This window comes from Orcinus orca, chromosome 3, assembly GCF_937001465.1.
Source record: "Orcinus orca chromosome 3, mOrcOrc1.1, whole genome shotgun sequence".
In the NCBI taxonomy this organism is placed as follows: domain Eukaryota; kingdom Metazoa; phylum Chordata; class Mammalia; order Artiodactyla; family Delphinidae; genus Orcinus; species Orcinus orca.
In genome coordinates, this window is record NC_064561.1 from 131,870,669 (window position 1) to 131,884,870 (window position 14,202).

Here is a 14,202-nt window from a genome sequence, read left to right on the forward strand (position 1 = left end):
GTCAAGGGATGGATTTGTCCTCCTCCTGTACCAAGACCAGAAGTGGGTACTGTGAAGGTGGCCAAGGCAGCAGCTCCACTCCCTTTCTGCGATGATCCTGCTCCCTCTTGCCCTAGTTCCCAGCTCCAGCAGGTGCCACTGCAGGGTACTTTCCCTCTGCCCCCCACAGAGTGCTCTGCCCTTCCAGCGTGCCCCAGCACCTCTCCTGGTCACTCACCTAGGCCAGCTAACAAGGTGGCCTCCTGCGTGAGGACAGACTTCTGCTCCCACAACCTCTCCGATGGAAAGGGACCAGAGCTGTTGGAGCTGGCCAAACCGTTGAAGCTCGCCTAGGGTCACTAGGAACCATGACCCCGAGAGTCCACGTGACCAGCGAAAAGGAACTGCGCAACTGAGTCATGTTGGCCAGGAAATGCACTGGGCCATTCTGAGGCTGGGTGCTCAGCTATTTTGGGCAAGAATGGGTACTATGCAGAAAGGACTTCCCCTTTTTTGCAGCAAAAATCCACCAACTGCTGAGCCGTCAACGGCATTTCTTGTTCTCAGATTACCCTTCTGAGCACTCTCTGGCTGCCAGATTATCGAGGCCATCATAGCTTGATTCGATTTCACAGCTCCAGGCATTAGCTAACCTTACCAAGCTGGGTTGCCTCGGTCCTGTGATGGCTCCCCGTGTCGGCTGCTTCCTGTTGGCGGTGCTGATTTCTGCCAGCTGTAAAGTCGTCACCTCCTCAGATCCAATGTGCACTGAGGTGAGTCCAAACTATTTGTCTTTGTCCAGATTAAACCACCTGGAAATGTTGAGATTCAGCGTGCAGTCCTATCTGAGCCTTAAAAGGGCAACGAGGTGTGCAGGAGTTTTTCTTTATAGTGAAAAAGGAACCAAAAAGCTCAGCTGGGGAGATGATCTCAAAGGTTCATAGTAGGAAGAAGTGAGGGTTGTTTTCCTCTGCAAACAATTTCCCCCAAATAATCCCAGTTGGGACATAAGATGTCAACAGGGTCCCAGTGCAAAGAGCAGACCTCCAAACCTGCTCCCTAGCATGGAGGAGCGTTTGTCCAACCTCCCAGCACATGGCCACTTCCCCAAAGAGTCCTGCTTCAGAAAAGTGAGATAAGGTAGAAGTGGTAGGAGACGAAGCTTTTGATTTAACGGTTTGGCCCTTTTTCAGGTGAAATTCACTCCAGCTTGCCCACTCCTTCCTCTTGTTTTCCTTTCCTCATTCATTCTTCCTCTTCAGTTTCAGCAAAATTAACACATACTGTATATATGTTCATGTGACCACCATGAATTTGTCAGGCCCTATCCTGAAAACAAGGGTTTGGTTTTGTTTTGAGTTCAGTACATTTTTTATTGAAGTAAAATATACATACAGAAAAGCTCACCAGTCCTAAGTGTAGAGCTCAATGAGTTCTCACCAAGTGAACACATCCATGTGAGCAGCACACAGATCAAGAAACAGAACTTTCTCAGCACTCAGAAGCCCTCTCCTGTCTCCTCCCGGTCACTAGCCCCCAAGAGCATCCAGTACTCTCGCTTATATCACCAAAAATTGACTTTGCCTCTTTTTGAATTTTGTGTACATGAGACCATACAGTGTGTACCCTTCTGTGTCTGGCTGCTTCCACTCAATATCAAACACGTGATAGTTATATATGATGTTGTGTGCGGCCATCATGTGCTCCATTAATCACTGAATGGTATTCTGTTTTATTAGTGAAACTATTTATTTATACATTCTACTGTTAGTGGACATTTGCATTATTTTCAATTTTTTGCCTATTATGAACATTGCTGCTTTGGATATTCTTACCTAGGTCTTTAGTCAACAAATATTTATTAGGTGTATAATAGGGAGTAGATGTATTTGGTCATAGGGTACACATATGTTTAACTTCAGTAAATATCGCCAAACAGTTTTTCGATGGGTTGGTACCCATTTATTCTCACCAGCAATGGGTATGAGTTCTGACTGCCCTACAGCCTCACTGACATTTGCTATTGTTTGTTTAAGAACATTAGCTCTTCTGATGGATAGCGGTATTTCACTGGGATTTTTAATTTTCCTGATAAATAATTAAATTGAGTATATTTATGTATCCTTGTGTGTGTTTGTGTGTGTGTGTGTGTGTGTGTGTAAGTGCCTATTTCAAGTCTTTGGCCCATTTTCTCTTACGTTGTCTGTATTTTGTTTTTTGTTTTTGTAGTGGTTCTTCATGTATTCTGGATACAGGTTCTTTATCACATTACAAATATATTCTCCCACTCTGTGGCTTGCCTTTTCACTCTCTTGACATTTTTTGATGAACAGAAACCTTTTATTGTGATATTGCTTGATTTATCATTGTTCCTTTGTTTATTTTCAGTGCATATCTGTTCTGTTTAAGATATTTTGCCTGGACGTCCCTGGTGGCGCAGTGGTTGGGGGTCCGCCTGCCAATGCAGGGGATGCGGGTTCGATCCCTGGTCCGGGAGGGTCTCACATGCCGGGGAGCAGCTGGGCCCTCGTGCCGCAGCTACTGAGCCTGTGCTCTAGAGCCCGCGAGCCACAACTACTGAGCCCACGTGCGGCAACTGATGGGGCCCACCCGCCTGGAGCCCATGCTCTGCAACGGGAGAGACCACAGCAGTGAGAGGCCCACACACAGCAGTGGAGACTCAGCGCAGCCTAAATAAATAGATAGATAGATAGATGACAGATAGATAGATAAATAACTTAAAAATAAAAAGAAGTTTTTGCCAACGCAAGGCCATGGAGATATTATCCTATGCTTTCTTCTGGAAGTTTTATCATTCAGTATTTATTTCTAAGTTTCACATGTACATTTACAGTCCATCTGGAATTGCTTTTTGCCTATGATGTGAGGTAAGAGTCAGGATGAATTTTTTAATAAAACTTTTTGTTTGAAAAAAATGTCAAACCTTGACAAATTCTAAAATCTTCTAAAAATATTATAACGAACACTCGTAAATACTCCACACAGAACCTTCCATGATTAAATGCTCTGTGTGTGTATTCATGTAGGTATGTGTATCATAAGTAACAAAATGAGATCTATGACCAGGTTTTTGGAGGCTGACCAATATGCAAAGAGTAGCTGGAATTCAGTGTTCTATGATTTGCACTCAGGTAACATGTTAGATGTGCTCTTGAATAATTGCTTGGGAGTATAGGCATGCCTCCTCATTTCAAATGGGCTCACCTTGACTATTCTGTCCCGTTAAAACCACGGCAGGAGACAGTCTTTTGGGTCTAGGTATGGGGAGAGTGTTTAAGTAGAGCTCTATTTTAAGTAGAGCTCTATTTTAAGAGAACTCCAAGTTCATGGATACAAGGGCTTCCCAATAGCTCTAGACGATGACAATGATGTTTTGATGATCCAGGGAAATGCTAACTTTTCTTGTGAGAGTGACGTACATTATTACCTCATTAATCCTCAGAGTTGGTCTGCCAACAGGGGTTATTATCCTCGATCTACAGCTGGGCAAAAAAGGAGGCTCAGAGAACACAGCTTGGTAGTTGAGAGCTGGAATTTGAACCTGGGCAGTCTGCCTCAAGACACACAGAAAAAGAACCACTTATAATTGGAGTGCCCCTTGCCTGGAGGAGTTAGACTGACAAGTTTTAGGGCTGTGACCTCTTGGGAGTGTTTTGTTTTATTTTCAGAGTCATTATTACTCTGTGATTTGGCTCAGTCAAATTGCTATCTCTGGATAGAGGAGTGATCACCGAGGGAGGGCTGGGGTTCAGTGTCCCAGACTCCTCGTGCCCGGCGGAGCTGGCTGCTGTGGGTACCAAGTGCAGAGGAGACATCCCAACAAGTGGGATTAGCACTTGCGTGAAACTCAGAGAATTTGAAATCAGAAAATGATCTCAGCGCTTGTGAGGAGAGAAAATATTGTGGAATGGCAGGGGGTTAGAGATGCAGCAGAAAGAAGCAAAATAAGATCCTGATTGAAAAAATGCAAATGAATACCTGGAGGGAAAAGGGATTGCAGACAAAGATGTAGCACTTGGGAGTCCTGCTCTGTGTGAAGGCACAGCTCTGAGGCGGAGCTGGAGATGAAGCGACCGGCACAGGTCCCAGTGCAAATGCCCATGATATGGATTAGGGACGGGCATGGGGCAGTTGTCCTGAATACCAGCTGGCTTTGTCTCAGCCCTGCTGGCTGCCTAAGTTCACATCCAGAAGGGTCCTGTCTGCGATGGAATGGCCAAAGCAGAAGAATGAGAAAGTGACTTTGGAAACTGACCCTAGACTGAGGTCTAGCGATGAAGTCTGGGTCTATAAGAAGTGGTCATGTGGGGCTCAGAGAAACCACAGGAGCTGCAAAAGCGGTGGTGGGTGTCTGCCTAGAAAAGCAACTGAACCCGTGGTCCTCACAGCTGGCCCAGCCCTGGGCAAAATGGCAGTGGCCACACAGTCAGGACCCAGCAATCCTCTTTTACACCCTGTCCTTTCCTGCTCCGTTGTATTATCATTCTGCTGCCCGGGAATCCTGTGCTATGCTATCAGAACTCACCCCTAGAAAGTTTTGCTGTGAAAACTGACAGTGAATAAGATACAATCTCACCGATGTAGTTCTACGAACAATGTATAACCTGAATCAAATCACGAGGAAACATACAAACCCCAAAGGAGTAACATTCTGCAAACTATGAGCCTGGATTCTTAAAAAAAATTAATCAATGCCAGGAGAGACCAGGAAAGGCTGAAGAATCATTTCAGATTACAGGAGACAAAAGAGACACGGAAATGAGATGCAGTGATTGTACGGGAGTGTGGCTGTGAAAGCCGTGGCACAAGAGCCCAGAACAGTCTCTGAAATGTGTTTGGTTTTCAAATTTTCTTATGAGCTGCAGTTCTTGTCATTTGCGTCTTTCTTTAGGAATCAAGGGCAGATAGTTCATTGCAGTTTATGTAACTAGAGATTATTGAGTGTTACGACCCTGGCTCGTGGTGGTGGACTTCTCAGTACTCCCGGGAAGTGTGATGCACTGGTTCTTGGGTTTTCACTGGGTTGAAACTGAGCTATTCCTTTCCATTTGCTAGGCGCTCCCTCAGGCCACTGGCTCAGGAGAGCTAGTACTCCATTCCAACTTTGGGAATCACATTAATGCAGTGAAGTGCTTAGTAAAGCATACAATTTAGTTGTCACGGGCACATTATATTCTGGAAAAGGAGGGAATTGCCAACGTCGAGTCTTTTGCTAACGGACCAGAATAGAGTGAGATGAATTGAGAAAATGCCCCCTTTGTCCACGTATATATGACATCAGCTATGCCAGTGGAGACCAGAAAAGAAAAATGTCTCCTCAAAGCTAATCCAGACCGTAGCAGCTGCACATACATCTTCTCTCTAGGTCTTCCATGTTCAGGGGGACCAAAGAGGGGTCTAGCAGCATGTGTTTTCCCCCACCAGTCAATCAAATATGTTTTAAATGCAAAGTGTGCATTTCAAGGGCATTATGTAGATTTGTGGCAGTGCCTGAAGGGCTTTGGGTCCACGAAACAATTATGGATTACAAGAAAATATAAATGTGGCAATTTCATCAGTGACTTTCTTAATATTGTCACAATAGAGAAGGAAACCAGTGATTTCCTGTAAATGAGCATGCTCACTGTACCTACAAAAAAGTGCCCAACTAATCAGAAGTTGGAGTGAATAAAGGAAAAAGCAGTTAAATTAGCAACACCTCTAAAATGTCACACTTCAGAGTAAAGGCGGATGTGTGCCATCTTCTGTTTCTAACTAAGCAGACCTGTTTGCAACTCAGGATGAGGACAGCTGCTGATTTAGACTTTCATGGGGCAGGTCTTTCCCAGTCCAGGGCAGTCTCAGTGGGGCATCTAGTGAGACCCCTGTGTGGCACAGAGAAAGCAGGGCCTGAAAGGTTGGATGAAATCACATGGAGCCTGAGATGAGCTGAGAGATGGCCTATGGTTCTGGGATGTCTTTCTTCTTTGTATCCCCAAGTGTACTTTTCTTGGAGATCATTTCTTTCCTTCCCTGGAGCCTCCCCATGCAAAATATACCCCAACAGACCTTCATACCTGCCCCACGATCCTTTACCCTAAGGCATCATCCAGATAAATTATGAGCCCACAATTCTATAGGCTTCTAACTAACCCCTTCCCATTTTTACTTAGTTAGTCCAAGATCTATAACTTGAGTTTGCACTTCTAGCAAGCAGTAAACAACAGACGTCAGAACACTTGACTCTCCTGGGGACTCAGAATGAGGAAGTCCTGTGAATTTACGCGCAGGGCTGTGCCCAAATGTTAGGTCTGGTATCAGCAGCCTAGAGTTCCAGAGATTTAAAACTCAGTCATTCTTCAAGATTACAAGACCTATGACCTAAGATCTGTGCCATGCTGCTAGTTCTTTTTAAAAGAGGTTGTATTAAGAAAATTTCTAAATATGTACAAAAGCACTTAGTTACAGGGAACCTTGTGTGCATCACTCCACATTCAACAACCATCAACGTTTTGCCTACTGATTTCCGCTATCCACTCCTTCCTTTCTTGCCAAAGTATTTTAAAGCAAATCCCAAGCATCATGTCATTTTGCCTCTAAATCCTTCAAAATGCAACTCAAAAGAAGAACATTTCTCCTACATAACAAAATTCACAGTTTCTTAGTATTCTCTAATATCCTGTCCTCATTCAAAGTTCCCTGATAAAATGTCTTTTCCCAAATGCTTTATTTGAATCAGCATCTAAAGAAGGGCTACTCTATGTCATATGATCCAGAAATCCCACTCCTGGGCATATATACAGACAAAACTATAATTTGAAAAGACACCTGCACTCCAATATTCATTGCAGCACTATTTACAATAGCCAAGACATGGAAGCAACATAAATGTCCATCAACAGATGAATAGATAAAGAAGATGTAATATATATATATATATATATATATATATATATATAATGGAATACTACTCAGCCATAAAAAAGAATGAAATAATTCCATTTGCAGTAACATGGATGGACCCTAGAGATTATCATACTAAGTAGGTCTTAAAGAAGAAGACGAATACCATTGATTTCACTTATACATGGAATCTAGAATACAGCACAAATGAACTTATTTACAAAACAGAAACAGACTCACAGACATAGAGAATAGACTTGTGGTTGCCAAGGGAGTAGCGGTGAGGGAGGATTAGAGTGGGAGTTTGAGATTAGCCGATGCAAACTATTTTATATAGAACAGATAAACAACAAGGTCCTACTGTATAGCACAGGGAACTATATTCAATACCCTGTGATAAAACATAATGGAAAAGAATATGAAAAAGAATATATATATAATATATATACACACATACATATATGTATAACTGAATCACTTTGATGTACACCAGAAACTACCATGACATTGTAAGTCAAGTATACTTCAATAAAAAATTTAGAAAAGAAGGGCTATTCTATTATCTTTTGGTCATGTCTCTGAAGTAGCTTTCGTATCTGTCTCTTTTTATAAGAGCAGCCTCCTCTCTCATCTCACTCCCTTGCTCTCCACTTCCGCCAAACATCATTCACATGTTGATAAAACGAAGTCAGTCATGCTATGGAATGCTCCACCTTCTGCCTTTGGCTGCCTGCTACCTTGTGGTGCTGTTTACCTGAAATCCCCCAAATCACGTATAGACTGAAAGTTAGGCCTAAAGTCTTGATTGGATTTAAGGTTAAATTTTTTTGGCACTACTTCATAGGCGGTGCTGTGTACTTCATACTACATCACATCACGAAGAATGTAATATCTGATCGTATTCTTTTGTCGAAGCTAATCTAGAGTGGATTTGTTTGTTTCAAAGTGAAAGAAAACATTGCCATGCATCCAAAATCAAAACTATAAAATTGCGCTCAGGGAAGCCTTGTTTTCATCCCCGCTCCTCCATCTGGTTCCTTCCTTTCCCTTAAATATAACCAGTTTCCCATGGTTTCTTCTTGTAAATGTAGGAAAATACACACATACGTTCCTTACGCAAAAGGTAGCATACTGTATACCATATACCATATACAATATATACCATATACAATATACACTAACAGACGTTCTGCACCTTGCTTTTTTCACCTTACAATAAACCTGTAAATCACTCCATTATCAGTTTATGGAGATGATGCTTATCCTTTTTTTCAGCTACACAGGGTTCCATTCAGTGAATATACCATATTTTGTTCAAGTGGTCCTATGTGGATGGATAATCTGATTATTGCCAATATTTTGCTATTGTAAAAAAATACTAAAACGAATAATGTTATGCGTAAGTCGTTTTGTGTTTTTCCAAGTATTATATTTGGTGAAGATTCCTAGAAGTAAGACTGCTGCTCAAAGGATAAAACATGTAATTCTGCTAGATAGTCAACCATACACCATATACTGTCTGATATTAATTTACATTGTTTCTCTCATCAGAAAGAAGCCAACAAGACATATAACTGTGAAAATTTAGGTCTCAGAGAGATTCCTGACACTCTACCAAATACAACAGAATTTTTGGAATTCGGCTTTAATTTCTTGCCTGCAATTCAAAATATAACCTTCAGCAGACTCATAAATCTTATCTTCTTGGATTTGACCAGGTATGTATCTGAGTTCTTTGCCTGTGCTTGATGTTCTACTTAGGTCAAAACACAACTTGCATTCAAATTGTTTCCACGACCTTCTTTTGGGGCACAGGGACAACGTGCTTATTCTGCATGTTTACCCTTTCCCATGAAATATTTTTATACAGGTAAAATATAATTTAAATAAGCACCAATCAATGGAGAGGAAAGTGGCTTGTTCTCAAACTAGATTGTGTCAGCAGTGCTGTTTATGAAGTTCTAAGGAATATCAATAACAAAACTGAAAATAAATCTTCTACTAAATCAGATGTCACAACATAGTATATTTTAACATAGTTGACTATTATGGGTGTGACATTTTAAGAAAAAAATTAGAGGAGAAATACATGCCATCTACTAATTTTTTCGTGAAAGTTGGTAAAAAAGAGTTCCGTTATTTGGTTTCAGAGGCAGAATTAGGATTCTAAATGCTGAACCAGTGCTTGTGAACCAGCAGGCAGAAGTATCATAAGAAAATAAGGGAAGAGAGTGAAAGGGAAATGCAGCTGGTGTGTGTGTGTGTGTGTGTGTGTGTGTGTGTGTGTGTGTGTGTGTGTGTGTGTGTGTGTGTGTGTGTGTGTGTGTGTGTGTGTGTGTGTGTGTGTGTGTGTAATGGGGGAAAGGGCTCCGTACGTGGATGAGGTCTGCACCCCTTGCAGCAGCTCTACTTATTCTACTTTGGTCCTTCAACTTAAGCTTCTACAGAGCAGGAGAGTATTCACATACATAGGACTGTACGTTCACATCTGCATAACCACCACTGGGAGGTAGGTATGGTACATACTGCCATCCCACTTGTGTTAGATGGGAAAATAGAGGTTCAAGGAGATTTTATGAGCTTGCTTAAGGTCACACGGGAAGGAAACTGGGACTCTGCTCTCCTGACTCCCAGTCCAGAGTCCCCCAAATAACCCTAGGCTACCTTCCAGCCCAGACTCCGTTAGATACAATTGAGAGAAAGCCTTGCCCTTTCAGATCTTTCTGTTACCTACCTAGTTTTGCCACAAAGAAATTTACTTTCCCTCTCCTTTATCATTTCTCATTTTCAGATGAGATGAGTTTGACCACATTTTTAAGAAGTGTTGGGCCAGGATAGCTTTTGTAGCTGAAGGACTTTTAGTTTCCTCTACTGCTATTTTGAAAAAGTGATAAAAATAGGACCTCATACTTTCTAAAACCTCCTCCTCTGCTCCCCTCCCCACCTGTTATCTGGCTACACATGAGGCACTGTTTTTATTACTTAACACAGTCATGGTGTCCTTAGCTTTACCAACTTGCTTTCTATCCCCTTTTCTCATTCTCCTGTCTTGCTTTTCAGATCTTCCTCTGTGGAATCATTTTCCTTTCTCCTAAAGCACCTCCTTAGACATTTCTTTAGTGAGTGTCTGTTAGCAGTCAACTCCCTCAGTTTTTGTTTTTCTGAAGATATCTTTATTTCACTCGGATTCTTGAAAGATAGCATTTTCTGGCGTATGATTCTAGGTGGACAGTTGTTTTTTTCTTGGCCCTTTGAAGCTATCATTCCAGTCTCCCACTGTTGCTGTTGGGAGGTCATCTATCTGTCTAGTTATTTTTCGCATGTTGGCAGTCTGTCTTTTCTTCTCTGGACATTTCCAATAGCTTCACTTTGTCCTTGGAATTCTGTAATATCACAGTGATGCACTGTGTAGATCGTCAGGCTCCTTGAATCTGAGATTGGCGTCGTTCATCAATTCTAAAATATTCTAGCCACTATCAATTTGAACTCCGGTTTGCCCCCATTCACTCCTGTATCTCCTTTGGATCTCTGGTGAGACTTATATTGCATCCTCTTATCTGTCCTTTATATATCTTAATCTCTCTTTCTTGTTTTCTAACTCTTTGTTTTTTGGACTACATTCTAGGTAATTTTCTCATATTTACTCCTAGTCCATTAATATCCTCTTCAACTGTGTTTAATCTCCTGTATAAACTATCCATTGGCTTATAATTTCAATTATTAACTTCTCCCATTTCAATAAGTTTCACTGATTTTTCATTTTACAAATATATGAGATCAGTTTTAATATTTTTTCCTTCATCATACTTTTGGTTCTTGGTGTTACCTTTAAACATATCAAACATATGTTTGACGAAAGCATATTTATTATATGTTCTGATAATATTCAGTACATATCAGCTATGTAATATATTCTTTATATATCATATATATACACATATATATGATATATATATACATACACATTATCAGATATATCTGATAACTCTGGCATCTGCTACCTTTTAAAATCTGATTCTGTAGAACTTTTTTTTTTGGCTGACTTAAGCTAATGTGTTTTCCTTATGTGTTTAGTGAATTTTATTTTGAGCTCACTTATCATGTGAAACTTTGTGTAAATCTTTGTTTAAAATGTTTTCCTGGAACTAGATAATACCAATGAATTACTAATATTTTCATGTGTGACAATGGCATCATGGCTATGGAAAATAAGCCTATTTTTTTGGAGATGCATACTGAAATATGTATGGACACCTAGGATTTGACATAAAATAATTTAGGAGAGAGAAGTAGGTATAGATGAAGCAAAGAAGCAGATATGGCAAAAATGTGAGAATTGTTGCATTTGTGTGAAAGATATACGGAAGTTCATCATACTCTCCTCTTTACTTTTATGTAAATTTGAAAGTTCTTCTTATAAAAAATTCAGTAAGTACATGACTCCAGAAAAGGTTTCTCTTTGCTTCTGCTAGTTACCTAAAGTCACTACCACCCTGCAACTGCTTTAAGCTAAATTTTCCACTTGGGTTTCTTTGGGGAAGTCCACAGAGGTAGCATAAATTCAGGCTACAGTTCTCATAGGTGGAAGCTTCTGGTTAAAGGATCTCAGAGGAGACTTTTCTTGTTGTTCTTGTTGTTGCTGTTCTACCCAGAGCCAAGGCCAAGACAAAAGCATATCCTAAAAGTCTCCCTCTGTGAGTTTTCTTTTTTAAGTTCACCCACTGAAAGGATCCTTTGAGGGTCTTGGTAGTTTGCAGGTTTTGATAAGACCTCCTATCCTGTCCCCAAGTTTGTCTCCTGACACTGGTCCATGTGGCTCATTAACACCCAGGCTCTAGGCCACTAGGGATTGGCAAGTATTGACAGATATGACAAAACTAGCTCCAGAACTCCCTTGGTTCTATGGATTCAAGCTTCCCTTTGACAATGCATTTCTAAGTAATTCCCTTACTGACCTTCAGGGGAGCTGTGTGTGTGTGTGTGTGTAATCCAGTATTTTTAAGTGTACTATCAGGATGGGTTTCTCTGAACCTCTAGTGTTCCATATTTCTATGGGGCATTTTCATATATACCATTTGAATCACAACCATTCTACAAAGTAATCATCGTTGCTATAATTTAGAGAAGAAAAAACTGAGGTTGAAAAAAGTTGTGACTTGCCCAGGATGACACAGATTCATACTTTACATAGCATACGTTATATATTATGTAGTATATAAGACATATTTTATATCACTTATAACAGTAAATAATAGTTTGATTTTGCCTACAATCAAACCACTAAACTGTTCCAAGCACAAACCTCTGAGAGTTCAATCTAAAATATCTGGAAAAAAATTCTAAATCAGAGTGTTCAGATCTGAGGCTAGTCATTAACTCAACAGGCCATCTGTGGGTACTGAAGAAAGTTTATTATGTTTTACTTTGAATAATAATGTACACTGTTTTTACTATACACAAAAGATGGCTTTGTTACTATAGGTCACTGTGACAGAATTTTTTTCTTTTCCCTAATTAATTCTTATTAAATACTGTTATCTTTTTAAGGTGCCAGATTAACTGGGTACATGAAGATACTTTTCAAAACCATCATCAACTGAACACCATTGTGTTAACTGGAAATCCCCTGATATTCATGGCAGAAACATCACTTACCGGGCCCAAGTTGCTGAAGCATCTTTTCTTAACCCAAACAGGAATATCCAGTCTTGAGTTTATCCCAGTGCACAACCTGGAAAACTTGGAAAGTTTGCATCTTGGAAGCAACTGTATTTCCTCCATTAATCTCCCAGAAAACTTCCCAACACGGAATCTGAAAGTCCTGGATTTTCAGAATAATGCTATACACTACATCTCTAGTAAAGACATAAACGCTCTGGAACAGGCCACGAACCTAAGCCTTAACTTCAACGGCAATGACATTAAAGGCATTGAGCCTGGGGCTTTCAATTCAAAAATCTTTCAAAGTTTGAAATTTGGAGGGTCTCTCAACTTATCTGTTATATTGAAAGGTCTACAGAACTCTACTATTCAGTCTCTTTGGCTGGGGACCTTTGAGGACACTGATGACCAAGACCTCACTTCAGCCACATTTGAGGGACTTTGTGACATGGCTGTTGAGAGCATCAACCTACAAAAGCACCATTTCGGTGGCTTCTCACCTTCTACATTTCGGTGCTTCACTCGACTCCAGGAGTTGGATCTGACGGCAACTCACGTGAAAGGATTACCCTCTGGAATTGAGGGTATGAACTCTCTCAAGAAATTAGTTCTCAATGCAAATAGTTTTGACCAATTGTGTCAAATCAATGCTGCCAGTTTCCCATCCCTTACAGACCTCTCTGTCAAAGGCAACAGGAAGAAACTTGACCTCGGTGTCAGGTGTTTGGAAAAACTAGAAAATCTTCAGAAACTTGATTTAAGTCACAGTGATATTGAGGCTTCTGACTGTTGCAATCTGCAACTCAAAAACCTGCCCCACTTGCAGTACTTAAACCTGAGCTACAATGAGCCCCTTGGTCTCGAGGATCAGGCGTTCAAAGAATGTCCTTGGCTAGAACTACTGGATTTGGCCTTTACCCACCTGCATGTTAAGCCTTCACAAAGTCCTTTCCAAAACCTCCATCTCCTGCGGGTTCTGAATCTCTCTCACTGCCTCCTTGATACCAGCAATCGGCACCTTCTAGAAGGCCTGCTGGATCTCCGGCATCTGAATGTACAGGGGAATCACTTTCAAGATGGGAGCCTCTCAAAGACCAACCTACTTCAGACAGTGAGTAGCTTGGAGATTCTGATTTTATCCTCTTGTGAGCTCCTCTCCATAGACCAGCAAGCATTCCACGGCCTTGGGAAAATGAGCCACTTAGACTTAAGCCACAACAGCCTGACAGGCGATAGCATGGATGCTCTTAGCCCTCTTAAGGGGATCTACCTCAATCTGGCCGCCAATAACATTCGCATCATCCCATCCCATCTCCTCCCCACCTTGTCTCAGCAGAGCACCATTAATTTAAGTCACAATCCCCTGGACTGCACTTGCTCAAATATCCATTTCATAACATGGTACAAAGAAAACCTGCATAAACTCGAGGGCTCGGAGGAGACCGTGTGTGCGAATCCCCCACCTTTAAGGGGAGTTAAGCTGTCTGATGTCAAACTGTCCTGTGGGATGACGGGTATGGGCATTTTCTTTCTTGTCGTATTTGTATTCCTGCTCATCGTTCTGCTCATATTTTCAGTTAAATTTCTTCTTAGGTGGAAATACCAGCACATTTAGTGCTGAAGATTTCTAGAGATAGAAAATAAAGATGTTTAGCAAAA

The 14,202-nt window shown here is 41.1% G+C and overlaps 1 protein-coding gene across 1 annotated transcript; it reads left to right on the top strand.

The window, feature by feature from the left end:
• The first annotated feature begins 508 nt into the window (after nt 1–508).
• On the top strand, nt 509–14,202 carry CD180 (CD180 molecule). The gene is made up of 3 exons (XM_004270766.4): nt 509–752; nt 8,434–8,600; nt 12,430–14,202. Exons 1-3 carry the CDS (start codon nt 663–665, stop codon nt 14,156–14,158), a joined length of 1,986 nt encoding a protein of 661 aa, XP_004270814.1. The 5' UTR covers nt 509–662; the 3' UTR covers nt 14,159–14,202.